The sequence below is a fragment of the Atractosteus spatula genome, chromosome 18 (assembly GCF_055471065.1).
Source record: "Atractosteus spatula isolate fAtrSpa1 chromosome 18, fAtrSpa1.hap1, whole genome shotgun sequence".
Taxonomy (NCBI): Eukaryota; Metazoa; Chordata; class Actinopteri; order Semionotiformes; family Lepisosteidae; genus Atractosteus; species Atractosteus spatula.
The window spans coordinates 12,026,856-12,054,457 of NC_142723.1; the positions used below are offsets into that span (position 1 = coordinate 12,026,856).

The 27,602-nt window shown below is 43.6% G+C and overlaps 2 protein-coding genes across 2 annotated transcripts in view; one reads left to right on the top strand and one right to left on the bottom strand.

The window, feature by feature from the left end:
• The window catches only part of chlsn (cholesin), a 132,087-nt gene that overhangs the window by 56,383 nt on the left and 48,102 nt on the right, over positions 1–27,602 (top strand). The window lies entirely within an intron of this gene.
• Positions 10,692–25,283, bottom strand: gpr146 (G protein-coupled receptor 146). Its single transcript, XM_088937018.1, has 2 exons — positions 24,974–25,283; positions 10,692–13,709 (listed from the first exon to the last, which is right to left on the bottom strand). Exon 2 carries the CDS (start codon positions 13,665–13,667, stop codon positions 12,666–12,668), a length of 1,002 nt encoding a protein of 333 aa, XP_088793144.1. The 5' UTR covers positions 13,668–13,709; positions 24,974–25,283; the 3' UTR covers positions 10,692–12,665.

Here is a 27,602-nt window from a genome sequence, read left to right on the forward strand (position 1 = left end):
AAATGTGTTTGTGGAAAAAGTTTTCTATGCCCTTTTTGGTTTCAAACAACTGATACAGCTTTCAGTCTGGATCCTGGCACTATTTGCCACTGCTCTGGAGGCCCTTTAAAGACTTTTGTTATTTGAGATTATCAACAGAAACGGTTTCTGTCTTTATGTTCTTCTGTTTTTACGCATGTGGTCGACTGCTTAAGTGTTAAGTCTTAAGCTAAATTAGGGATAAATTAGCGTCAGGATTTCGTTGACATTTCACATTTTAAAAAAAGTTGTTCCTCATGATTTTTCTGTATGAAATTCAAATCCCGGAAGAGGGGATACAACTGGAAATTTAGCTGGAAAATGTAACCGGAAAGCCAGTCTTGAGCTATACAAGAAAACAGCTTGTAGAGAATTTTCCAGACGTGGAATAGGGAAAAACTGCAACGTTAATTAACATTCAACACTTTCAATGATTTGAGAGTATTGTAGCAGATGAAACTGTGATGCCTCCTGCATTTAGCCTTGGTGATGTATTTAACATGACAAAGAGGAGACGAGTGGAACATGATGGGGAATCTTCAGATCTGCGGTGCCTGGCAGGTGTGCGTGGGGCGCAGGCTGTGTGCAGGAGGTTAGCTGTGCTCATCCCGCACAGGAAGGGAGTGTGGTCATGTCATCTTTACCAGTTCACGTTCAGGCCTCGCTCCCTGCAGCGCTCACGGACAGCTTCACTGCCCCTGCAGCGAGCATGAGCCCTGCTCTTTCAGCAGAGTCAAGCTGGAGCTGCTGCTCGTCTGACACAGAGCACACAGGAAGGAAGTCAGGCCTGCATGTCGACTCACCAGATGACTAGTTAGTTGATTTCCTGAACTTTATAAACGTGGATTGTTTTTTTTTCCTTTTTATTTTCTGCACAACTTGCATTGATGCTTCCCAATCTCTGACTTTAGTATAATAATATATTAAAGTATCAACGGAGCAAGTAATTGGTTTATTACTTGAAAAGAGAAGAAGGAAAACACAACATTTTGGCTGTGGAACCTTCTTCAGGTGTCCTGCATATTAAAGTATCATAATAATTTTTAACAACTCTACTTTAACTGGCTCCTGGAGTGCAGTATTGTGACGTCGTTACTGAAGACATCTGTATCTCTGTTGACCTTTGTGGTTATAGCATTGCTGTCGCTTATGGTTGTTGTATGTCAGTATTTTTTTCTTGCGCTTTGGTTGATAGGAAGGCAGTCCAGTGATGTGATGGTTAGCGCCGGACTGGGGTACCTTCAGTGTGGAGTTTGCATGTTCTTCCTGCATCTGTCTGAAGTTTCTTCCCACTTTCCAAAGACAAGCCATTCAGGTTAATTGGTCTTTCTAAGTTGTCCTTCTGTGCTTACCCTCCAGCGTGCCTCCTGGGATACGCTCCATTCTGCCGTGATCCCTACCAGGAATGAGCTTTATTAACATTTACATGAATGTTATAACTTTATTGTTTCGCCGATTATATGGGCTGCCATATTGTAGTGCAGATTGTTTTCTCTTGGAGTATCAAGCGCCATTTTCCCATTTGAATCTTTCTTTTCAAAATTAATTGGTAATTAACAGGAGAAACCGTACGCCTCAGCCTTACTGTACATGATTTTCTATCTAAAGCATCAGCACTCAACTTTTGTTATATTAAATATGTCCAGTTGAGGAAAGAATTCTAACAGTTAAGTAGAAAGAGCGCTTCAGCTGTTGCACTGCCGTTTCTCTGCAGGACTGTGGAGGCCTGCTGACGGCTGTCGAGTCCTCTTCTGGTTAACAGCACTTCTTCCTGTTGGCCACTAGGTGGAGCCGTAAGACAGTTAAAATGGGCTGTGGTTTGTACAGCATCCAAACGGCTTCAAAATCACGTCTCAGTGGTCTGCCTCTTTTAGGCACCTTTCATTTCCTGCTCCCAACACTGCTTTGACCTTCTATTTTAGCTTTATGCTTTTATACAGTTTTCAAAAAGGGGCAGATACTTCAGTATCCACAAACAGCCCTCAGCGGTGGAACCACAAGCTGAGAGACTTCAGGCCTGGACCAGTTTTGTCTCCTCCACACCCTCCTGCTCCAGGTGTAGCTGTACACCCTACCATTCTTTCCCTCCACTGAACTGTACTCATGCCGCCAGACCATACGTGTTAATTGCTGTTGACCTTTACTGTTCTATAGTGTTTCAAGTGGAAGATAAAGACATGACGCAGTAATGAAGTGGTTATTTTATAAGGTCAGTTTTTGTAACTTATTCTGTATACTTTGTCTTAAAAAATTGAAGCATAAAACGTGAATTTCTTTTTCAGCCTTAAAAACTAACGCACATTCCCAAGCCTGCTTCGAGAACTGTCAATCTGCTGAACTCAGTGAGCACACCCAGAAGCAGTCACGGCAAAAGAAACAGTTCAGTTGACAAAGCATGGCGCATTAGAGCGGTTCGGTGGATGGCTGGCTCCTGTAGGTGCTTGTGCTCACAGCCCTGGGGCCGTCTGCACTGCTCACAGTCGCAGCACGTGAGGGGGATTAGCCCCTGAGGGGGGGGGGGCAGGAAGGTGTCTAGCTGGCAGCACTAATGAGATTACGGCGTATCCCAAATCCACCTGGGAGGTCAGAGGTCACGACCTCAATCAACTGAGGCTAGTATTGGAAGGCAGAGATGAGGATGGACCTCCAGACTGAGTGACATTTTACCCTCTTACACACTCCCGCAGGGCTGCACACACAGAGGAGTGACCCCTTCCACACTCACAGAGGAGAGACCCCTTCCACACCTGCATGGGGTTGTGCACACAGAGGAGTGACTAACTTTGTCAGTTTCTATCTCTTTTTTCACCTAGTTTTGATTTTTTTTACACGTATTGCTGTAAAATGTGTGTGTATAAAACCTTACACACTTGGCATGGTGTCGCAGTGATTAGCATTTTCTGGACCTGGGGTGCTGTCTGCATGGAGTTTGTTATAATATTAATAATTAATAATAATTCTATACACGTATATAGCGCTTTTCTGGACACTCCTCTCAAAGCGCTTTACAGGTAATGGGGACCCCCCTCCACCACCACCAGTGTGCAGCCCCACCTGGATGATGCGACAGCAGCCATAGTGCACCAGTACACTCCCCACACACCAGCTATCAGTGGGGAGGAGAGCAGAGTAATGAAGCCAATTCATAGATGGGGATTATTAGGAGGCCATGATTGGTAAGGGCCAATGGGAAGTTTGGCCAGGATGCCAGTGTAACACCTCTACTCGTTTTGATTTTTAATTCAATTTTTTTTTAATCAGGATTTTTAATGACCACAGAGATTCAGGACCCCGGTTTTATGTCTCATCCAAAGGATGGCGCCTTTTTACAGTACAGTGTTCCCATCACTATACTAGGGCATTAGGGCCTACACAGACTGCACAGTGAGCACCCCCTACTGGTCCCACTAGCATCTCTTTCAGCAGCAACCTTAGTTTTCCCAGAAGTTCTCCCATCCAGGTACTGACCAGGCTCACACCTGCTGAGCTTCATGTTGAGTTGCAGGGTGATATGGCTAGTTGGTTTCTGGGAAAATTGGCCCTGGACTGGTTGACTGGTTGTGTGTGTCTGTGTCCCGCTTTGGTGCTTTGCTTTGGTGTCCTGTCCAGGGTGTATCCTGCCTTGCGCCCATTGCTTGCCGAGATACTCTCCAAGTCCCCCACGACCCTGTGTTGAATAAAGTGGTTAGAATATGGATGAATGATGAAACATTGTTCCATGTTCTTATGATATAATTATTCAAATTGGAATGATTTTTTTTCAAGATCCATCAGTCACAGAAAGTTTGAGGTGCTTTCCGAGGAAGTAATGTTAAGAACTTAGTATTGCTGCCTTAGAAAGAGCTCGAAGAAGAGTGACCAGAAAATTCCAGGTCTAAATGGAGTGTCATCCCCTGGCAGGTTAAATGAGTAAAATCTTCTCAGCCTTTAGCTGAGGAGATTATGAGGGAACTTGATACAAGTAGCCAGGATCCTGCAAGATCCTGACAGCCTCAGTCTGGTGCATTGCTTCACACTCAGCAGCAAAACAAGACCTCAAGGGCACATCTGATTATCCCAGGAAATTATATTTAGGGTTGAGAGTAATGGCCACTCTTTGAGCAAAGAGTGGTGGGTGTCTGAAACCAACTGTCCAGCCATGTTATTGAAGCATAATTAGAAGTGTCCACGAACCAGTCTAACCCAACCGCATATTTCTTAACGCGATCTTGAGCAACGCTTTGATATCGTTATTCTTTATCTAATTCCCCTTGAATGACCTTGTTTGTATGGATAGAACTTTGGGTTGTTAATTAATAACCCACTCTAACTCTTGTTTTTCTGAAATGTAATTAATTATCACCTTTGTGACACACAGCAGAGATTGATTGCGTCTTCTCAAGCTCCTCAAAGTAATCTCCTTTCCTCTTGGAAGAGGCATTAACTGAATCTTCAAGTCTTTCTAGAAAGGCTACAAAAGAGAAGGGACAATGATCGTATCAATAAATAACGAACTTAATAAAATTGACCCGAGTGCGGTCTGCTTTCTCATAATATGTGACTCTTCTCCCAAGGAGCTTTGTGGGGAATCTGGGTTGAAGCTCTCTAGGCTGAACTGTGCTTTCAGTTTTTGTCTCCTTTTCTCAATACCGGCGAACAAGCACTTTGAAAATGTGAGGTGATGTAATGCTGGATCTGGGCTTTCTGTGGGACTCAGAACACTGGTCCCGCAGGTCGTGACCTGCCTGTCGGACCCGTTCCTTAAGCTTGTGTTTTTCACACTCTCTTCCTCTCGGCAGCGTGCTCGCTTCACGCCTGACTTTCAGGCTGTTAGATGGACGTTTTGTTTGTGCTTCAATCCAGCTCAGACCCAGCGATAAAACCAAAATCTCTTTAAACAAAACTGAGCCAGTGGTTACATAATCTTGCTCTGCAGAGGAGCTGCTGTATTACAGTTATTCCAGGGTGGTTGCCAGATTATTTTATAACACGCCCCTCAGAATAATCACTGAGATTATCTCGAGCCATGTTTCTCAATCCCCAGTCTACGGACCAGCAGCAGTCCCTAGTGCAGTGCTGACCGGTCCCTGCTGATTAAATTCTATTCTAGCTACCGGCTCTTTTTAGCCTAAATGTTCGTCAAAGGAGGAGAACTGGAGAGAGTCGGTCCCTGGTGGAAATAAGCTTGAGAAATTTATTGATCTTGATCTTGGTTGTAAGCTCTGCGATATTTCGCCAAAGCACACCTGATTTAAACTCCATCGGTAAACGTTTTCCGTGTGTCTCTGTGAGTAGTGCTGGGCAGTTTTGCCTGCACAAATCCAGTGTGCAGTGTTCAGTGCCGTTTATCTCTGACAAAATAAGTTTTAGTGAGCTATGAAATCCTTCCTTGACATTCTGGGTCTGATCTGATATGTTGGTTAGCACAGCAAATGTTGTTGTAGGGGCGGGTGGGACAAGGTTCCTGTGGTTTTCTGGAGATGCTTTGGAAGCTTTCGCAGGATCAACAAATTGAAGCGATTGTCGCAGAGATTGGAGAACAACAGATGTAGTGTTACAGCTTCCTTTCATCCGAGTGCCATTAATTGCTGCGCTGGTTAACCGCACCAGAGGTAGAGCAGGGGGGAGGTGGGGTTAGCTGAACGTGGGGGGCTGCTCGGTACTGCTGGGGTCCGTTCCGTTTCTGCTGACGCGGGCCCTCTGTTCCCAGCACTTGTAAAATAAATGCTGCTGGCGTGTGGAAGGTGGCTTGAGTTCGGCTGATCCTGGGTTCCCTTTCTAGGCAGGAGGGCTGCTTTGTGTTACTGGTCGCAGTTTAGAAGCCAGTGCTCATCCATTAGCTGGCGATGAAAACGGAGACCAGGAGAGACGTGATATTCCAGCTGTTGTCCATACAACTAGGACTAGTGAAGGACACAGCGTAGAGTCACTGACAACTGTCCAGCATTGGCTAAAAGAACAAGCTAAAACAGGGGATGAGTGAATTAAAGTCGCTGACCATGGCTTGGAGATTCCAGTGAGCCAACCTTGGGTTAAATAGTTCAGGCTAAACTGGCCCGCTCTGCCCAGGCCTTTAACCTGAAGAAACAGTGAGCTTGACCAAGCCTTTCTTGTTTGTTTTATCTGGAAAATAATTGTAAAACAACCTGCTTGAAAAAAAAAGGAACGATCTCATTGTGTAACGGGAGAGCTCGGTTAGCATGTAAACCAGAAGAAATGGATGATGAAAGCCTGGCGTCTTAATGACTAAACTCGTGTTGGCGAATACAGTGCTTACACAGTCCTATCTCAGCACACCGAGTACACTTGTCTGTTGTACTCCTGCCCGGACATAGTGCCTGCCAGTCTTGTGGTTTTCCCAAGCGTAGATGAGTTTTCGATTGTGAGAATATGCAGTGTACAGCTGTTTTGAAAAAGGGACTACTGTATCTTCTTAATGGTTCCCATATCTTCACCTAGGGTTGGTTTAATTAAGAAAAAGGTTATTGTTGTCTCACTGCAAAGGCAGACTATGATCTGCAGGGTCTAGGTGGCTTGAGGCCCTGTAATGGACAGTGCTGGTATTGTGCTGTGCTGTGCTGTGCTCCTGCGCGTCGGCGCTGCGGGTGCCCGGAGTCTGCCAGAGACTGCCCTCCCCGCCATCAGCCAGCTGCTCCTGGACGCCAAGGCAGCAGTGGAGATCTTTCCTGGTGTGGCAGCATAGAGCCAGCTCAGCGAGATTGTAACGAGTTAACTTGCTCTTTTTCATTGTCTACAAATGCACCCTGTATTTCTTACATTACAGGAAATACTACGATGTCTTCATGTTAGGCTTTACAGGTTTCATATTGTAAAGAGATAAAATAAGTTCAAGTATAAAACCACATTTGTGTGGTGTATATTATGAAGAAAAACGATAAATGCTCTGTGGGTTATTGTAAACCAACTTATAGCTGAGTTGTATCCACAGCAACTTTTTATTTTCTTGTCATGTCATATGATCTTTAACATCTAACGTCTACAGCGGCATTCACACTCTGCACAGCTGTACAGACTGTAGCCTCGGGCACCAAAGAGCTTGCTTATTGACAGTCTCGTCGAAGTCGGAGCTACTGCTCTTTGTTATGGAAGTGAGATGGACACTGTGCATCCATTAGGCAGTTGTGGAATTGCGGCAGCAGTTGATTATGACATTTTTTTTAAGAGGAGGCTCTCCTCAAAGCTGATTAAAAGGCTACCCTTAATGCTTTGGTGTCTTGTCCTGGCCTGGCTTAAATTTTATCCCTTCTACAGTAATTACAAATCCAGACTGAGGCTGTTTCAAACTGAGAGGTAGCAAACCACAACTCCACAGGACATGTGTAATATTAATAATGTTGTGTATTAAAATTATATACAGTGGTGTGAAAAAGTGTTTGCCCCCTTCCTGATTTCTTATTTTTTTGCATGTTTGTCACACTGAAATGTTTCAGATCATCAAACAAATTGAAATATTAGACAAAGATAACACAAGTAAACACAAAATGCAGTTTTTAAATGAAGGTTTTTATTATTAAGGGGAAAAAAATATCCAAACCTACATGGCCCTGTGTGAAAAAGTGATGGCCCCCTAAACCTAATAACTGGTTGGGCCACCCTTAGCAGCAACAACTGCAATCAAGCGTTTGCGATAACTGGCAATGAGTCTTTTACAGCGCTGTGGAGGAATTTTGGCCCACTCATCTTTGCAGAATTGTTGTAATTCAGCCACATTGGAGGGTTTTCGAGCCTTAACTGCTTTTTTAAGGTCATGCCACAACATCTCAATCGGATTCAGGTCAGGACTTTGACTAGGCCACTCCAAAGTCTTCATTTTGTTTTTCTTAAGCCATTCAGAGGTGGACTTGCTGATGTGTTTTGGATCATTGTCCTGCTGCAGAACCCAAGTGCGCTTCAGCTTGAGGTCACGAACAGATGGCCGGACATTCTCCTTCAGGATTTTTTGGTAGACAGCAGAATTCATGGTTCCATTTACCACAGCAAGTCTTCCAGGTCCTGAAGCAGCAAAACAGCCCCAGACCATCACACTACCACCACCATATTTTACTGTTGGTATGATGTTCCTTTTCTGAAATGCTGTTACTTTTACGCCAGATGTAATGGGACACACACCTTCCAAAAAGTTCAACCTTTGTCTCGTCAGTCCACAGAGTATTTTCCCAAAAGTCTTGGGGATCATCAAAATGTTTTCTGGCAAAACTGAGACGAGCCTTTATGTTCTTTTTGCTCAGCAGTGGTTTTCGTCTTGGAACTCTGCCATGCAGGCCATTTTTGCCCAGTCTCTTTCTTATGGTGGAGTCATGAACACTGACCTTAACTGAGGCAAGTGAAGCCTGCAGTTCTTTGGATGTTGTTGTGGGTTTTTTTGTGACCTCCTGGATGAGTCGTCGCTGCGCTCTTGGGGTAATTTTGGTCGGCCGGCCACTCCTGGGAAGGTTCACCACTGTTCCATGTTTTCGCCATTTGTGGATAATGGCTCTCACTGTGGTTCGCTGGAGTCCCAAAGCTTTAGAAATGGCTTTATAACCTTTTCCAGACTGATAAATCTCAATTACTCTGTTTCTCATTTGTTCCTGAATTTGTTTGGATCGCAGCATGATGTCTAGCTTTTGAGGATCTTTTGGTCTACTTCACTTTGTCAGGCAGGTCCTATTTAAGTGATTTCTTGATTGACAACAGGTGTGGCAGTAATCAGGCCTGGGTGTGGCTAGAGAAATTGAACTCAGCTTTCCAAAGATGTGATAAACCACAGTTGATTAATGTTTTAACAGGGGGGGGCAATCACTTTTTCACACAGGGCCATGTAGGTTTGGATATTTTTTTCCCCTTAATAATAAAAACCTTCATTTAAAAACTGCATTTTGTGTTTACTTGTGTTATCTTTGTCTAATATTTCAATTTGTTTGATGATCTGAAACATTTCAGTGTGACAAACATGCAAAAAAATAAGAAATCAGGAAGGGGGCAAACACTTTTTCACACCACTGTATAAGCGCATGCATTTAAACTACAATATGTACATAGTACTATTTTTCTTTTCTGTATATGTGTGTGAAGTGGATGACAACCTCTCCTTCATTAATATTTTAGAGGAAGTTACTAAGAGCAAGTTGACATTGATCCAGTGGCGTGTGGACTTCTCTGGAAATTATTATTGTTGTGTCCGGAGACAAACTCCACAGCGTCTCTTTCGACGTGTGAGGAATTCCCAGAATGCTGTCCTCACTCTGTATCCGAAACGAGCCACAGGGAGGGTGGGCCGGCACCAGCAGGCCTCTCCGCTCAGCTGCCGAGAGAGAGAGAACCACGCAGAGTCCCATCTCTGAGAAAGGTGCTTTCCCAAAGCTGGGCGAGTCGCTGAGGGCTCCTCCAGCTCTTGCAGCAGCCACCAGGGGAGACTACGCCCAAAACACGAACGATATGCATCAATCTCCACCATTACACCGCTTTAACCCCACGTTTTGATGTCTGGAGCCGCCTGTCATGAGAAACTAGCAACTTATTGCACAGTTGCAAAGGTAACGCACAATTAATCTCAGTTCAGTTTGCGCATCCGCGCTTAACTGATCTCAAAGAGCCAAGTCCTGGAAAGAAATGGGGAGTTTTAACTCAGCAATGAGAGGTCACGAGAGGCAGTTTACTGTATTGTTAAACAAAGGTTGCCTAAGTTAAAAAGGCCTACCTCTTGCGTGAAAGCAAGGCTGGTTTTGCCGTTGAAATAGTTGTGACCATCACAGCCATGTTGTCGAAACCAGTTTCCTGAATACTTGGGCTGAATGCTTCCCTGTTTGTAATCTTCCACTTCTTAACCATAATTCTGCATGAGCAGTAAATGTACTTAAGTGCATATTATAATATAACTTGTGTACCATATACAGTTATCTGCTATGAAGTAACAGGTCCAGTTACACTCAAATCATTATTAATGATTTAGCATTAGAGGCTTAAATACAGTAATATTAATCCTAATTAGATCACTTCTTAACACATAACATGCATTATATATATATATACATCGCATTGTATATAAAGGATTCAAACCACCCTCTTACGTGTTTTGATGCTGACTGACACTTGTGACATGAAGTTTCCATTTTTTTTATTACCATATGTCTTTTTTTAATTCTTTGTTTGGTATTAAACCTGAACACACAAACTTAAATTAATTATTTTTTGAAAACCTATAGTGGAACATGTTTGTACTCTTGTGGTAAAAGATCTGTGAAAATCAATAATTCTTCCAATCAATAACTGTTCAAATACTCAGGACCCCAAAATGATTCTTCAGGCCAGGCAGTCCACTAAGCATAGTTTGGGTCTGTATCCTGTAAAAGCCATGAGAAAGTCATGCCTCTTGAGCTGTGTTTAAACCCAGATCCATCAGAAATAAAAAGGAAAAATCTGAAAACAGGGCTGCACCCTTTTCTAAAGATCTCCTTTGAAGTTTACAGAATTATATGCATGCAAACAAGATAACACTGCAGGCATATTCCACACACTGCTAAGCGTGGATGTCTCACTGTGACATTTCTACAGTCAGACGTGGTCATTAACCTGGTTTTGCTCTCCGTTGTGGTACAATGGAATTCCAAGACAGACCAGAATGCGACTGAGTAAGAGACACACATCTTGGGACACTCACAAGAACTGGAGAAAAACAAGCAAAAGCCAATGTGTTAAATATTCACACTGTTAGTTTATTGGTTTAACAGTCTTGAACTCATTAGAGGCAAGTGTTGTAGATAATCAACTAAAGTATCTAAATATATCTCTGTGAGAAAATAATACTGTATTTTGTACTGGTCTCTGTTTGTTAAGCCTCTAGGGTACAATATATACAGATACTTCATCATTTTATATATACAAATAGCTTTTACAAATTATAGTCATTTGTACATTAAAAAGGTCACACATTTGCACTTTCACATCATGAAAATTAAATAATTCTACACTCTGCTTACATAAGTGGGTTTAAAAAACTCTTACAGTACTTTTTAATATATATATATATTTTGGTAGACTGTATATTCTATAGGCTCTTCTATTCATGGAGGAGTCCTGTGCGCCGTGCCTGTGATGACCGAAAGAGGTCGTGACAATATGAGGGCTCAGGTTTTCAGTGGGCGTCTTTGTTCCAGGAAGGCAAGAATCCAAGGGACAGTCTTAGGGAGGTTTCATACGAGACGTAGGTGGTGCAAAGTACAATAACTAGCAACTCTTCCAAAGCAATGCTTTTAAACTGAATGTCTTCTGAATCTGTGGTACAGACATAAGCTGTCACTCTCCACAAATAGTTTTTTTTTCCATGAAATCATTCATTTATAGCAACTACAACTTTATCATCAGTTTGTCCATCTACCACATGAGAGTGGCAGACGAGAAGAAGTGTTTTATTACGTTATTACTTCTTGAGATCCCGATCGATAATCAAGTAGCACGCTAGTTTGTTTTTCTTGCCCTGAGATGCCGGCCTAATTCAGCAGTCACACTGTACTGGCACAGCTCTGGCTCCCTACTCAAAGTGTCAGGAATTACTCATGGGACTTTGATCTCACAAGAAGCAAAGATTAACCGGGCAGGGTGTCTCCTTCCAGCTGTTTGTGGGTCAACACCAGCTACTCTCAAATATTTCTCTCTTGGTCCTATTCTTCTGTGACACTTTAATAAAGTTTATCCACAGGCATCATCCTGTCAGGTTACTAGATAAACCCACGCTTGAATAGTGTTTGAGTAGATCAGAGAAACATCTCCCAGCAGGGAATGATTCTTCATTTATTTAGGCTGTATCGACATACAGTGTTATCTGAAATACTTCAAGACTCAAGACACATGGGTCTATATATTAACCATCCTGATTGCTGGTTTAAGTAGAAGTGTCGAACATTTTTCCTTTTTTCTCTACAATTCTGTAATTCATTATTTACTCAATAAGCACCGCTGGAGACAGAGAGCCTTTTCTAGAAATGTTATTTCACTGAGCCGTGAATAATATGAGATGCTTACTTTGCTGAGCACATCTTTTTCCTGAAGGTGGCCAGCTGTTGGGCACGTAGACGTGTAACCATTTGCACGTCTCCTGTGCACCCTAAATTCTGTTCTCCCACAAAGACGGCCACTTTCCCAGAAATCCCAGAATGCTGTACAGCCACAATTGGTTGCTATAGCTTATGAGACTTTGTTTGGGGTTTATCTGGAAGTTTGAGAGATTCTTCACGTAATGCCCCAGGGTGAATATGAGGTACAGGTATTGTGTGTGTTATACATGAAGTGTATTGTTTTTTTAAGACTTGAGTGGACTTGGAATTGGATGGTGCAAACCAGGGGAAAGGAGGAAGAGGGGAATCTGTAATTATTAACATGGTTGGAACAAAGTGGCTTGCACGATCAAAAAAAAAAAGCACTTAGTGGTTTCCTCGTAGTAGCCAGCTCTGAAAGAGATGCAAACAAATTCCCGTAGCATCCCGGCGCGCTCAAGTCCACGAAAACGGCGCAGGTTGGCCGGGACTCCTCCGCGATCGGCGGCCGTTTTATTTCCTTTCCGATTTCCCCGGGGGGCGTCTGCTGCTCTGGCCTGCCGCTCCTCGGTGAGCGACTCCAGATTCGAGGGGAGTGTGGCGGCGGCGGCGGCGGCGGTGGCGGCGCGGCCTCTCCTAGGCGACGACCTGCTGCACCGCCGAGCGCTCGTGCGAGCACCCCGGCCTCCCGCAGCGTAGCTTCGCCAGCAGCCGCTGCAGCTTGTGCGGGAAGTTCTTGTTCATGTGCCGGTATGTCAGCGGCATGGCGAAGCTGCTGGAAAAGGCCAGCAGTTCGGCCAGACACCTGACAAAATAATACACCGTTATCTGAGGTCTGCTGAGGTACCTCCCCTGCGCCCCAGACAGCGTGTGGACCAGCAGTGTCATGTAGTAGGGGGTCCACAGCGCAAACTGCATGCAGACTGAGGTCAGGAGGAGCCTGTGGATGGAAGGGTCCAGCCTCCCGGAGTCCTGGTCCAGCGGCGTGGACTCTTTCCGAATCCGCAGTATCAGCACCAAGGCGTAGAGGACCGCTATCGCGGGCACGACGTAGCCGATGAACATCATGATGGCGTCGGCCGCCTCCTTGTTCTGCATCTTGGAGCACTCGATGATTTTGGTGGACACGTGGTTGCACACGTAGAACAGGAGGGAGGAGAAGCTGGTGAGCACCGCCCCGCCCCAGATGAACCCGCACACGTGCTTGGTGTTGTAGACGCTCGACATGTACGTCCTCGGCAGGGCGCGCTCGATGTAGTAGTCCAGGCTCAGCAGGGTGGTGGAGTACATGATTACCAAAGAGGAGATATTGAACAGTATGAGCAAAGTGATGTAGATCTCGTTGTTGTAGTCCCAGATGGGCCACCTGGTGTAGCTAGGTCCCAGCAGCTCGATGGGGGCCACGATGTTGAGGACGAGCCCGGCGATGGCCATGTTGACAAAGTAGACATCAGGCATGGTCATGGAGACCTTGTTGTAGAGGTTGACCACCACCAGCAGAGCATTGTAGCACAGCCCCACGGGGAAGCACACAATGAGGTAGATGAGGGAGAAGACGGACAGGACGAGCCCGAAGTCCTGGCAGAGCTGGTGGTCCACACTGTGATCTGTCTCATTGTAAAACATACAGCTCCACATAGCGATCTTCCTGCAGGGCTTCACTTCCGATCACTGGTTCAGCTGAAAAGACAGGGGAGACAAGGCGTTGTTATTCTCTGGCACTGAACGTAAAATACCAATCTTCCCCTGCCTATCCATCTTGACTGACAATTCACCTTGATCAGAACTAGACTCCGTCGGGTGTTAATAATCTAATACAAAATATCAGTAGACATCTTGACATACCTAAACTGGAGATTTGCAGTACAGTGATTTTCTTTTCCCACTTTCAGATTTCTTTGCTTTGTGTCATATGGTTTCCTTCTCAGTGCTGTCAGCTAATTTTTCGTCAAGAAGGTTTCCATATTGAAGTGGAATATGCAACAGACCCGTGTATTAAAATGCCCCCTTTAGCTTTGTTTCAGTAACAATGCCTATCCTCTCCTCTGTTGCCTGGAGCGGTGTGGTGCTTTCTGAAGAGCAATGCACTTGTCTCCCTCCTTTTAATGAGCTGCCTGTTTTCTTTGGCAAGAGTGTGCAGGATTCTCTTATGCACGGTCAATCTTAGCTGGCAAGATCCAGCCCCCCTTTCCTTTCTTCCTGACTCAGGGAGCAGGGTTTGGGAGTTCAGCCTTTCAGCTCCAGATTTATAGCGAGGAAATAAAAACCTCAAAGCCCAGGTCCTGCTGGGAGTCAAGGAGGAATGACAACATTGTAGGGGTTCATGCCGAGGTCACAGAAGGCTGTGCGATAACCCTTCCCTTCTCTAACTCATCCCCTTTGTTTTTTGTGCAAACGGGAGGTGATTGTAGCCAAGTGTAGGATATGTGCTGAGCTTGTTAAGGCTGGATCCTACAGTATCTGTGGCTCATCAGAGGAGGCAGAAATTCTCAGATTCAGTTACATATATTAACTATACAGTATATAACATTATACTGTAAGTACAAGTGGATTTTTACCATTAGATGGTATCTGAACCTATATTAAACATAGGTATTGATTGTAAACGGTAAGAGAGGACCTTGGCTGTTGGCATTCTCCATGTTCACTATAGCACTGACCTGGCAGATATGGGAAAAGTAGCCTGGTTTCAGACTTTAACTGGAGAGGTTTCCTCTAGGAGGAAACACGCCTCCACTCAATTTACCCAATCACATGTCTGTTTTGTTCAGACCCGTCCAACCCTACCATAACTGCCCAATAGTGACTGCGTATGATGATGACTGACCCCATCAGTTCATGGCAGAACAAGGTTAGGAAAATACATATCTTGAGAGTCATCATAACAGTAACAAAAAATGAAATAACATTATATCTTCCTGTTTGCATTGTTGATTGATCAGATATAAAGGGAGGCTAAATGTTTTCTTTGCAGCTGTGGCAAATATGAGTTTCTGATTTTGTCAAAAATCGTCCTTTTCTTAAAGGCTAAATAGACAAAGTTCGATTCAGACTTTAATTCCAAATCTAGCCGAGTTCTCCAACAGAATGCCACTGATCTGTCAAGTATTTGTTCAAAAACAGCATTGTTGAAATACCACCAGTGGTTTTTAATCAGTTGATCAGTTTGCTTGAGCCTCAGTTTGCAGAATAGCAGGTGTTTTTTCTGTGATTTAAGAGCTGAAAAAACGGAAAAGTCAGAACAATATTTCAAATCTGCTGTGTTTTATACAATGTGTAATGTGGAAATTGCACTTGTTCACAGTAAACGAGGAACACACACCTACAGGGTGTCTACATTTCTATTCTGTGTCCACACTCTGTATGGTCTTAATATTGTTTTAGTCTTTGCTGTTCGGCTTTGTTTTCCACTCCCAGCTTTGTGCAAGCCTTTTCATTTTATTTATTTATCATGCTTGCTGAATTGTTTTTCTTTGCACTTAAATGTCACATCAACTTTATATGCATTGTATGTCACCGTGAGTCAGGGCATCTGCTAAGCAAATAATTAGTTTGTATCTCAAGTCTTTTTTTCTTTTCTCATGTGGTGGGAAGCCTTTCATTACACAACAGCTGCTTCCCTTCATCCCTCCCTGCTCCGATTAATTGAATTGTGTAAAGAGCTGCCTGGCAGTGGTCAGCAACAGGACACAGCCAGCAGCTGGATCACGCCTCTGTTCTGTTTCGTGACCTGCTACTGTGGAGCCTTTCTGGCACTGCGCGGCTCGGGCTCGACCGCAGACTCGCAGACGCACACAGCGCTTGGCCGAGGGCTGCCTTCATCCCGGAGTCTGTGTTATTTGGAAGGCGAGGCAAAGGGATCTGGGACTGGGGGAACAGCGAAAAGGGGGGGAGGTGGGGGTAGAATTGCAATTTCAGAACCTCCCTCGCTCTTGGTCCCTGAGACAGGTGCAGGGCCTGGTTGCTGAAAAGACGCGTTCAGGTGACTAATTCTCTGGGTGCATTTGAATAGAGCCCAGGCTGAGATGAAGGAATGTGACAGGCAGCAGGAGGAGCTCAATAGATAGGGCAAGACAGCAGGGATTTTTTTTCCTGGGATATTCTTTGTCTGGAAAGAGGACCACACCTTTCTTTTTCAGGCTTGGTCGTGTGACACTCCCCTATCAACCTGCTCTCCCCAAACCTGACTCCAGGAATTCTCAAGTCTAGACTTCTCATGGTAGCAAAGTGGATTTTGTAAATATCCAGGCTTCAAAAGTACATTAAGAAAAAACTGGCCATGCCTCTCAAAACCCTTTTTTAAAGTTTGTTAGAAAGCTTAGCTAAATACTGTGAATTTAGCCTCACAGAGCCTGTGCTCCAGAAATAAGCACTACTGCAAAGTTAAGGCAACCTTGCTTTCTTGTTTTCAGAGTTTCTTCTGCCTAAAAAAGCAGTTTGAGTTTCGTCATACCGTGATATCAGTGTTAACACAGTGACCCATCTGCAGGTTTTCTGTACTGCACATCTTGCTTATCTGCATCGGTGGAGGTACAAAGCCGGCGCTGTTTCAGCTGTCTGGACTCCTTTAGACTTGCATTTGGAAGCTTTCCTCTTTATTTAAAAACTGCAACTCCCACCATTCCCAGTGAAGAACAGTCCCAACCACATATCATCTGCAGGCTTTCGTTCACAGCTTCTGGCTTCCAAGAGAGATGTGCCTTGGACTCACCTCGCGTGGGAAGTAATCACTTAAGAATACTGCCGTTCCTATCATTTCTACACCTGAACTGTGCCAGGGTTTTCTTCGTCTCTCTGAGTAGCCGTTTCACCTTCCGTGTAATCACAATTTCTCTGGACAGCCACAGCTTGTAGGAAGTTGTGGTGGCACAGAAACGCACAATTTATGATACCCAGATGATCAGAGTTAAGATTTATTTTATGAGCATCACAACTGCCTTCTTGTGAAGGATGTTGACAGGAATAGGTTTAAGAAATAAGCAAGGAGAAGCCTGCACAAAATAGGTACGTACAGCTCAAGAGACTCAAGCGTTAAGCAAAAACACGGGCAAATTTGGCTTTCAAAGGCTGATGGACGTGCCACTTGAAAGACTGCACGTCAGGCATATCATTGGTCTCCATTACTGTTCCATACAGTCAATAAACACTCTCATACTGTGTTTTTAAACAGTGATGTTAATTAGCCTAACTGACAACTCATCCCACCTGAAACTTGAGAACTCTCCTGAAGTCTCTCTTGAGATGAAGGATGTTGCACAGAGCTTCTGAACAATTGGCTTAAGATACAAAGCCCAGGAGGAAAGTAACCATGTTAGAATATTCCAGGCACTCTGTATTGATGTTGCATTATACTGTAAAACCAAGCTTAGCACTATCTGGGTTTTTGTCTCCTGGACTGTTTCACAGGGACATTCCTCTGTAGTGTGTATAGGCCTTCTGGGAGAGCTGTGAATGCACTCCAAGAAAGTGTCTCATATTGTAAGCAGAGAAACCAACACTTGTTGCAGATTCCAACAGAACTCAACCAACTTTTGAGCAAGAGTCTTCGCAGACTCAGTGCACAACACTGCTCAACCTGATGTTCCACTATAACATTTACAGAGGACACAATTGGGAGCTAAAGGAATTTAAAAGCGAGATCAGTCTCTGACAAAGGAGTCTGGAACAAACTGATGAGCCACGTTGTCGAAGACGATGTCCTGACTTCTCACCAGAAGCAGCTGGATGAGATCCTCAGATCAATTAACTGATTGTGATCAAACAAGCTAGATGGATGCTTTCCACTTTTACATTCTTAGAGCTAATAACACAGCAGTCCGCAAGGCACATCCTTGACATTTACCTGCGATTGCAATAAATGAGTTTGCTAGTTGTGTTCTCCTATCTCAGTAATCCCACTAGTGTGCTTCACGTGTGCCTTTCTGGGCTGTCCTGCAAAACCACTGGGGATTATAAAATTAGAACAACATCCTTCTGATCTCATGTATTCACACGCTCATCCGTCTGCCCATGAAAGGAGAACTGCACAGGCAGACCTGGATTTACCAACAGCTAAATAAGTCCGTTTGTGGCAGCCCCAATTCGCCATCAAAAGTCAAAATTAAAAGAGAACAGCAGTGTTTGTTTTTTCTAGATTCAGAGTTTGTGGGAACCTGGATTCTCAATGCAGTTTTGTATGGCGGTATAATTAGGGAGAATAAAAGCCTTTCTTCTTTGAGACGGTTCAGGAGAAAAAAACACTCACAGGTAAGCAGTCTCACATTAGATCATACCTGTTTTTGGGGAAAAAAAGACTATACTTTAGTTTAGTTCACTTTCTTTACAAACCACTTCTTCCAAAACAGCCCTCATTTGTAGCCAGCTCTCATTAAAGAGAGTGGAAAAGCAGCTTTATTTTTTCGGTAATAACTGCTGTCTCTCAAAGTGATTACCTCTGCTATTAGAACCCAAAACATGCCTGATAATTTCTTTCGGCAGTCCCTGTGGTTCTTAGAACACTATATTTAGTTTTGCTATGAATGTTTGTTGTAGTTTATAATCGCTGTTATTATTTTTAGTCCAGACAAAAGAGTTTATAGTCTGAAATTCTCCAACTGTCTGCATAAACAGCGAGACGGGAAATTTACTTTGCAGCTGCATGAATTTAGGAGCCAGGCTGCATTGTGAATGAGACTGCACACAGGTATGACCTAACTCTTCCTTGAGAAATCAGAAATTTAAAAACCATTAACTTTAAGCCTCATCTTTTTTAAAATTAGTACCGAATGTGTCTTCTAATAAAATGTACAGTATTATCTGATGTGGTACATTACCGATTACCAACACTATATCGTTAATAAACCCGGTTTTCTTTATTGTGGCTGTATACAGTGGCCTCTTGGGTGAAAGAGCATCCCTTCTAACGCGTCACCTTATAACGCAAAATATTACGAAGATGGCCAAAGAAAGCCACTCAGATCCTCAAGGGTCCTCTGCTAACCTGTGCAAAGTAGTGTTTCTGAACAGCTAACAGGCCGGTCAAATCAATACTAGAGATCCTGCTGCAAGTACATTGCATTAGCCTCTACAAAACACTGTTTCTCTTCATCATGTACCCAGCTACAGCAACCTTAATAAATGAAATAAAGAATACATTTCTTAAAGAAACCTGCTCCCACAGGTCACAGTACTGGTTGAATTTCCTGCATTTGGCAGCTGGATTTGTGCTCGTCTAGCAAAGACTAAGGTGATCAGCTACGACGCTCTTCCTCTCTACAGCCTGAACTCCGTAAATATAACAAGTGTTTCTAATGCACACATTTCAGCGTGATTCTCAGGAACACAAATATTGCAAAATAACAGAAATGACACCAGAAATGACACCAGACAACCATAGCGGAAGCTCTCTGAAATCAGATGTAGCTGAGATACTACTTAGTATGTGTTGTTATTTTTCTTTCAAAAAGTCCTTCAAAGCCTCAGTTTACCGCTTAACTACATTTCAGGTGAAACTGTCTTAGCTGCACTGTGCTTCCTTTCTCTGGTCGATCAAACTGCACATGAGGAAAGCTGATCACACGTGACAGTAGCATTTGGGCTCCCATTAGTTGAAGAGAGTGCTACGTGTGAATCAGAAATTGCAAGCACTCCTCTTCATGAAATTCCCCCACCCATTCCTGCCCAGCACAAACACTTCTTCTTTGGAGTTTACACCTGGCTTTTCACTCACAGCAACCAAAACAGGAGAATGATCTCAATTCACTGTAACTACCCTGGAGGCATTAACACTGACTTCATGCAGCACTGCACGCTTTAGAAGCAAAACTGGAAGAGATCCTTCACCTGTGCCAATGAGAATGTTGGGTAATCCCAAAGCAGGTCATGTAAAACCATCATGCTTCAGTGAACATTCATTTAAATTGTTAGGGAAGATGTCTTCCCTCTGACTTCGGGGAGCCTTCTTGAAGAGGTAAAATATTCCAGCTGCTACTAACATTTTAAAGACTGCGTAATATGCATTTGTCTTGCAAAACTGGTATTGAGTTTAGCCAATTTCACGAAGCCTCTTTTTCGATGCTTACAAAGTGGAACTTTTTGGATGGCAGAGCACAGTTGATTGAGAGATTGAGAGATTGCCTCGTTCTTGCCACTCCTAGCAACAACGAGGCAAGACTCCTGGCAGTTCACATACCACAGGGCAGCAAACAAGGGCTCTCTGAAGAATGTAGAGGTGGCGTTAGGAATGTGGGCAGTGTATTAGGAAGCGTTTCAAGCTAAGCTGCTGTAAAAATGAAATTTTGCACAAACAGGTCTTCCTGGTGTGTACGCGCTTGTTTAGTCAATGCTGCAAAAAAAGCCGCTGTAACAACTGTACCAACCTTGAATAATTGTTCTAGGGAAGCTAAAACCTCAGCTTATACAAGCTTTTGACCTCCGTTGCTGACAAAGAGGAAAATATCTCAATAAGATCCTTATGCAACACGACTTTATAATTTAGAAGTGTTTTTAGTTCTGAGGCTTTTGTGTTACATTGCAATTTGACGTTTGTAAACCTTATACAGCTTCTGCTGCCGAAAACGTCCTCTGAGCTCCCCTTCTCATAAAAGTGCGCCGTTCTTGACAGCAGCGTTTAACTGTTTGGGTACAAACTCAGGGTCTGATACAGTGCTGCTTGTCTCTTAATGACCATGTTAGGCTTGTTCTGTTACTTTGTTCCTCAAGTCTTGTTTGTCTTATCAGTTCTTTCTACAGTAGCTGGAATTTGGCAGGATTCTCCAGCTATTGTCTTTTGTTTCGTTCCATGAGACCAAGAACACTGACACAGCTCCTTGTTTCAGTTCTGTTCCTTCATCCTCCTGAATATTGCCTCTGTATGAGCTTTTAATAATGCTGAGAAAACAACCGACCTTCTCCTAGGCATTGTTCTGTTGTTGGGTGCCAAATGTCTGGCTCAAACCACTTGAGTGAGCTGATCAAAGCCAAAACCGTGCTGGCTGCTTACTAGGAAATGTGGATAATGCACTGCTTCTGTAATTCAGTATCCCCTTACTGTCTTTGCCACGCTTTGATATGAATCCCCGTGCAAGCATTTTGCTTGGAGAGCATGTCATACACTTCGGTTTCATATCACATTACATTAATTCATAGCTGCACATTAAAAGAAGCTGTACATTGGCTCTTCTTCTCTATACACAGTAAGGAGAGAAAAGCAATCTCACGGTCTTTGTGTGCTAGATCCTGTGGAGTTCACCACAACTTTGTCTCCAGGGTTGAATACAGAACAAAAACTGTAGCCTGGTCATTTTTATTCTGTGTCAAATTTCACACCAGTATAGCGCGTTACAACTGTCCGGTTCGCTACAAAGTGACTACCAAAAGTATTCACCCAACTACGACTTTCATATTTTATTGTTACAATTTGAAATCGTAAAGTTTTTAATTGGCATTTTTTGCCATTAATTGACACAACACACTCCATAATGTCAAAGTGAAAAAATTAGGTAGATCCCCCTCCCCCCCCCCCATGAGTCAGTATTTGGTAGAGGCATAGAGGCACCTTTGGCAGAAATTATATCCTTGAGTCTTCTTGGCTCTCTTCATCTCTATTAGCTTATTAAAATTGCATCTGGATGCTGCACTTTTTGTCCACTCTTTACAAAATCTCTCAAGCTCCCTCAGGTTGGATGGGGACCATTAGTGATGAGCAATTGTCAACTTCTGCCACAGATTCTTGGTTGGATTAAGGTCCAGGCTTTGACTGGGCCACTCCAGAACTTTGCCTTTTTTTGTTTTTAGGCCAGTTTAGTGTGGCTCTGGTTGTATGTCCTTGTCCTGCTGGAAGATAAAGCAGGTTTTCCTCCAGGATTTCTTTGTACTTTGCTGCACCCGTTTCGCCTTCTTTCTTCACACGTCTTCCAGGCCCTGATGCAGTGAAGACTCCCCATAGCCTGCCACTGCCACCACCATGCTTCACAGCAGGGACGGTGTTCTTAGGGTGATGTTCACCGTTATTCTTGCGCCAAACATAGCGCTTAGTATAGAGGCTAAAAAGGACAATTTCGGTTCCATCACACCTTAGAATCATCTTACGTCTTGGTCTCGGAGTTTTGCATGCCTTTTGGCAAACTGTAGTCGAGATGGATGTGAGGTTTTTTTCCAACAATGGCTTTCATCTTGCCACTCTCCCATGAAGCCCAGATTTGTGAAGCGCCTAGGTTAATGTTGTCGTACGCACAGCATCTCCCATCTCGGCCGTGGAAGACTGTAATTTCTTTAGAGTTGTCATTGTCTCTTCGTGGCCTCTTGTCATTAGTGCCTTTCTCTCCCAGATACTGAGTTTTTGAGGGTGTCCTGTTCTCCACATTATTCACAGTCATGTCATGTTTTCTCCATTTGTTTGTAATACTTTATTGCACTTTGAAGAGTGTTCAATGTGTTGGAAGTGTTCTTATACCCTTCCCCTGATTGGGTATAACCTAATAACCCTATCCTGGATTTGTTTTGGCTGTTCCTTATGTCTTCATAATATATTTTGTGTTGGAAGCTGTACTAATCAACTGTGGGTCTTCCCAGAAATAGGTGTATTTAACCTGAACTGATGTGAAGATCCTTAATTGCGGACTCAGCTAATTATGGAACTTCTAAAGACCATGTGTTGCACCAGAACCTGTTGAGGTGCATCATGGCAAAAAGGATGAATACTTGTGCAATCAGATTTTTTTCTGTTTTATATTTATAGTTAATTTAGGAGGATCTAAGGAATTTTGTTTTCACTTGGCCATTATATAGTCTTTTGTATCGATCAATGGCAAAACATCACAGTTCAATACATTGATTCCATATTGTAACACAAAAAGATGTGAAATGTGTCACTGGGTGAATACTTTTGAAAACAACTGTAGATGGGAAATGGACACTTACCCTGGACAGAGAGAGACAAACTTCTCCTTAAGGTGAAGCATGGAAGGAATACTGGTCCAAATTTCATCTCCTTTCAGTTTCCTAACGGGCCTCCATTGAAACATTCCAACCCCTTTATACCCATATTTTGCAACTACTTTGAAATTCTAAACGGATTTTGCTGTGATTTAATATGAAACTTGAGTCTGCAGCCTGCTTCAGTTATTCTTGGATAGGAGGTGGGACTTGAACTGTAGCTACTACATTACTCTTTAATTAAAATCACTTTGAAAAGGCTGGGCGCGAAAAGCCAGAGGCCTCTATCTGTAACAGAGATCTGAGGCTCTTCAGTCAGGAGGCGCTCTCCTACAACAAACTCGTTTCTTTCACCCTAGCAGTGATGGGCCAGCTGATCACCTAGAAGCACACTACAAACCTCCCAGTGAACTGAGTTAGCTGCGATATTGTGAGGTTACAGATCTTTCTGGTTTCCAATCCACACAGTCCCTGGGCTGTCACTCTAAAGAGCTTTCTGTCAGGGTTGACTTCTGCCTCTTAACTCGTAGAAAGCCACAGGTACAGATGTCCATCATAAGATTTGATACAATTCTGCTGTGCATGGCTGCCCCTGATACTTTTCAGTATATGTACTGCTTTCTGATTATTCTTATGTACACCGCTTTGGTGGTATTATTTTAATATTCACTTATACTCACTTGTCGATCAGTCTGTTTTGTGTACACGGGCACTTTAGAACAAATAAATCAAATCCTTTATGAACAAAGCCTCGCTGTTCGCTATTCAGTTACAAAACTAAATCTGCATCATCACTGTCTCATAGGATGTTACGGGACTGTATCTCAAGTCACCACAGCTCTCTATCTGCCAGGCATGGAGTAAGTTTTTTAACTCGATCCGCGTATCTCGAACACTATAGACCACACAGCACCAAGCGCATTCAACTACGAAAACAGGGAAACGATTTTTCGCGTTGAACTACCTGGTAACTTAGACTTCCCGTTAATTTCGGTGATTTGTCTTTCACAAGAGGAAAAAATGTATTATAAGCTCGGTCGCCGCGTTCTTCAAAACGGCTCTCATTACAGCGAGGAGTATCAGACTCGCGGTGCCATTGTGCTGGCGCTCCGCTTCAAAGCGGCAGCGTGTTAATAATCCATCGCTGTATCGGTGACAGGATCAAACACACTTTACTGGCGCAGCCCGTTTATTAACCACGGAGTCCAGACACTCGATACCGATGGAGGAGAACATGATCAACATGGTCAAAATAACACGAGAAAAAAGAGCCGTCTTGATCCGTTTGTGAGCTGACGTGCTGCAGTTTTAGCACTGAAAGACGATTTAAAAAATGCTCGTTTGCTGAAACGAAAAGACGTCCTTTCGTGGTCTATCGATTTGACGTGCTGGAATTGTATCCCCCCCCCCCCCCTTTTCAAAAACTAGTAGTTTTGTAAACTCACGATCATTCCTGTGTTGTCAGTTAGTATTGCATCTGTCAAGAGTACTGCCGCTTGAGCAGAAAATAAGCATTAGTTGGATTTCTTCAAAGTTTCATTCACATTGCGACCTTCCTTCAGAGTCTTGAAGTGAAGATCGGAGCATTTATGAAAAGCGTTTGGAGATTCCTCTGGATTAAAAAGTTGTATAAGTGCAATGCATCATTGATATTGTATATAATGATACCTTGCACTTTTTACCATCAAATCACAAAGATTTGTGTGCTTCTATCCTCACCTTAATTATACCAATTAAACTCCCCCAAAATAAATCATGTATACTAACAAGAAATACAGTTCGTATACCTCTAAAAGTCTACATATATCACATGATGCACATCGCTGTTTATGGGCATCTTTTTTCTGTTTGGGGTATTCATTTATAACGCGCTTTCTCTTACTTGAAACTAGTTTAGGCCAGCACCATGTTCTCAAAACTGAATACAGTTTCGCTCCGAAATAATTTCGCTCGCTCCTGACATCTGTTCCTGCTCTCCAGCTTCGGGAGTCCCGTGGAACAATCTCGATTTCAGTTTAAAAACAACTCACCTGGTCAGCACAACTGCGACTCCTCGGGACGACCAAGGGAGGCATTGGACTTCCATATAATCCCGAACACATGTCCCTCCGGGTTTTCTTTTTCTGGAGTTCTCGCTGTGGGGAAAACAACCTGTTCTGCGCCTCTGCGTCCCTCCCCTCCAGTACATGCAGAGAAAAGTTGCGGGGAGAGACAACAATGTGGGCCGCCTCTCCGCTGTTTGTGCGAGCTCTCTACCCCGCCCCCCTGACACAGACCCTCAGTGCTTCGCGTAAATGCGCACGCCAGCTGCTCGGAGCGCTCCCGAGTGGCACCGGCCCCCAGTGCGAGTGTGTGTGCGCCACACGTCCCCTCCGCCCCCTCCCGCTCCCTCAATCAGCGAGCCCGCAGGGGCCCCTGGCCTCTCTCATTGGGCGAGCCCAGGAAGAAGGGGGTGGCGACGGGGAGTTCCACCCAGCACGCGAAAAAAAAAAAAAAGTACCCTAACAAACTCCTGGTACTAAGTGTCTTTGACAGCGGGGTTAGGGGTTAGTAATCCCGCAGCCTCCATCAGTCCTCGGGATCCTGACGCTCACGCTGACAGGAAAGTGCGGCTTCGCTGTGCCGCAGGTGTCTTGACAGTTTTCCGTTTTCTCCCCTTCCGAGACCGGGCGGTATGTTATTGTAACGCATACTTACATTATGTTTTTTTTTATGTATACCCCCTCCTAAACCCCGGACAATCCTTCAAAAACGGCTTCTTAAGAAGACTGAAGCGCTTCACCCGCTTCATATGATATAAATCACGCCTGCTGAGTCATCTCTTTTGCGGGTTGCTGGTGGCTGTAGGGGGTGATTTTCCGTTTCAAAGCAGAAAGCGCTCTCGATGAATACAGCTCTTGTTTACGCTGTAAATTAAAATTCCTTATGATGCCGCTGCTCGGCACGTTTGAGTTGTGCTGTAAGATGATACTGTGATCGAGCCCTCACGGGGACCGGCGTTTCCCTTGCACGTACAGCTGTGTGGTATTAGGAACTCCCTTTTCCAGTAATTTTGAAAATTACTGTTATGTTCGCGCACAAAATAACGGGACTTTCCCTTAAACATGCAGTAAGTTAAGAAATATGTATTGTACAGTCCTGTTCACGTTTATCACTACATAGCCCCGGGTCAGGTACTTTAATGAACCCATATAAACTAGCGCACAATGTGATATATTTGATCAAAATTGGAAGCCAGCATTTTCCTAAATGAATTTAAAATACATTTTTGTTTATATTTCAGTTTTGTGGAGCATAATTGTTCCTTTCCATATCTAGAAAAGTAGAAAATATCTACTGTCTATATCTGAAAAAGCAGTGGGCTGTTTTTTTCTAGGAAAAGAAGAAAAACATGCTCTTTAAATTGCCATGGACTGAATCCCGAAGAGAAGAATTTCAAAACTGTGAATGAAACAGATGCTGCCCCCTACTGAAAACATTGCTAAACAACAGCACAACAGTGTTGGCTGTTTAAGGACCTGAAGTACATACTGTATACAGAATGATTTCCAGTTTGATTGTTCTGGTGGGCACCCATTGTTTGGAACAAAGTAGCATTAAGAAATGTTCTTATGTGCTGAATGTATTTTATTTGGTTTGCATTTGCCTTGCAGACTCTACAGAGAAACCCCAGAAATCTAAACTACAGTATGTGCAATGTTAGCGAGCTTCACGCAGAAGCTTTTACGAGATGCAACTGTGTCAGCTTATCTTTCCTGTCAGTTTTGCGCTGTTGCTCATGTTTCCGAATGGGCTCCTGATAGATCTGCCACAAGCCCGAGGTAGTCTAGCTGAAAGTGGAAGTTGTTTTGCCAGAGGTCTCAGTGTGCAGAGCCGCTCTGTCAGACAAGCGGACAGCCTGACCTGGCCTTTTTAACACGGGAGAGGTTAAGGGGGTGACGAGCCAAAATGATTCCCGCCCTGGTCTTCCTAATGTCAGGAGGTTTGGAAAACGTGTCTCGTCTTCTTGAAGTTATCAAAACAAACAGCAGGTGCTGAATGAAGGGAATTTACATTTTGCTAAGCAGATTAAGGATTACAGAGTATCCAACTGTAAACACTTGACTGATTATGACCTACTTATTACAATCCAGTCTCTCTGTTGGTTCTGTAATGCAGACTGTTATAAACACAATTGCTGGTATAAGAAGTCTCCGTACCTGGTCTATAGAAATAAAGCTGAAATATTTTAAAACCATGAGCTGGTCATTTTTTATCTTAAGTCACTCAGTTTGAGATTCTTCAGTCACCAATGCATCTTTTTCTGACTCAGATCCAGATTTGAAAAGTGATTCTCCTAGGGACACCTCGCCCTACATTGAGGCATTGACATCACACATTGACTGATGTGTGGTGAGCTTTCTGGCGCACTATGGCTGCTGTTGCATCATCCAGGTGGGGCTGCACATTGGTGGTGGTGGAGGGGATCCCCATTACCTGTAAAGAGCTTTGAGTGGAGTGTCCAGAAAAGCGCTATATAAGTATAAGCAATTATTATTATTATTATTATCCACTAATATACACAATACCTTAGATTATACTGTACATCTTACTTACACCATGGATTGCTCTTTATAAATCCAACATTTTCTTAGGTTTTATCATCATTGATTACCTACA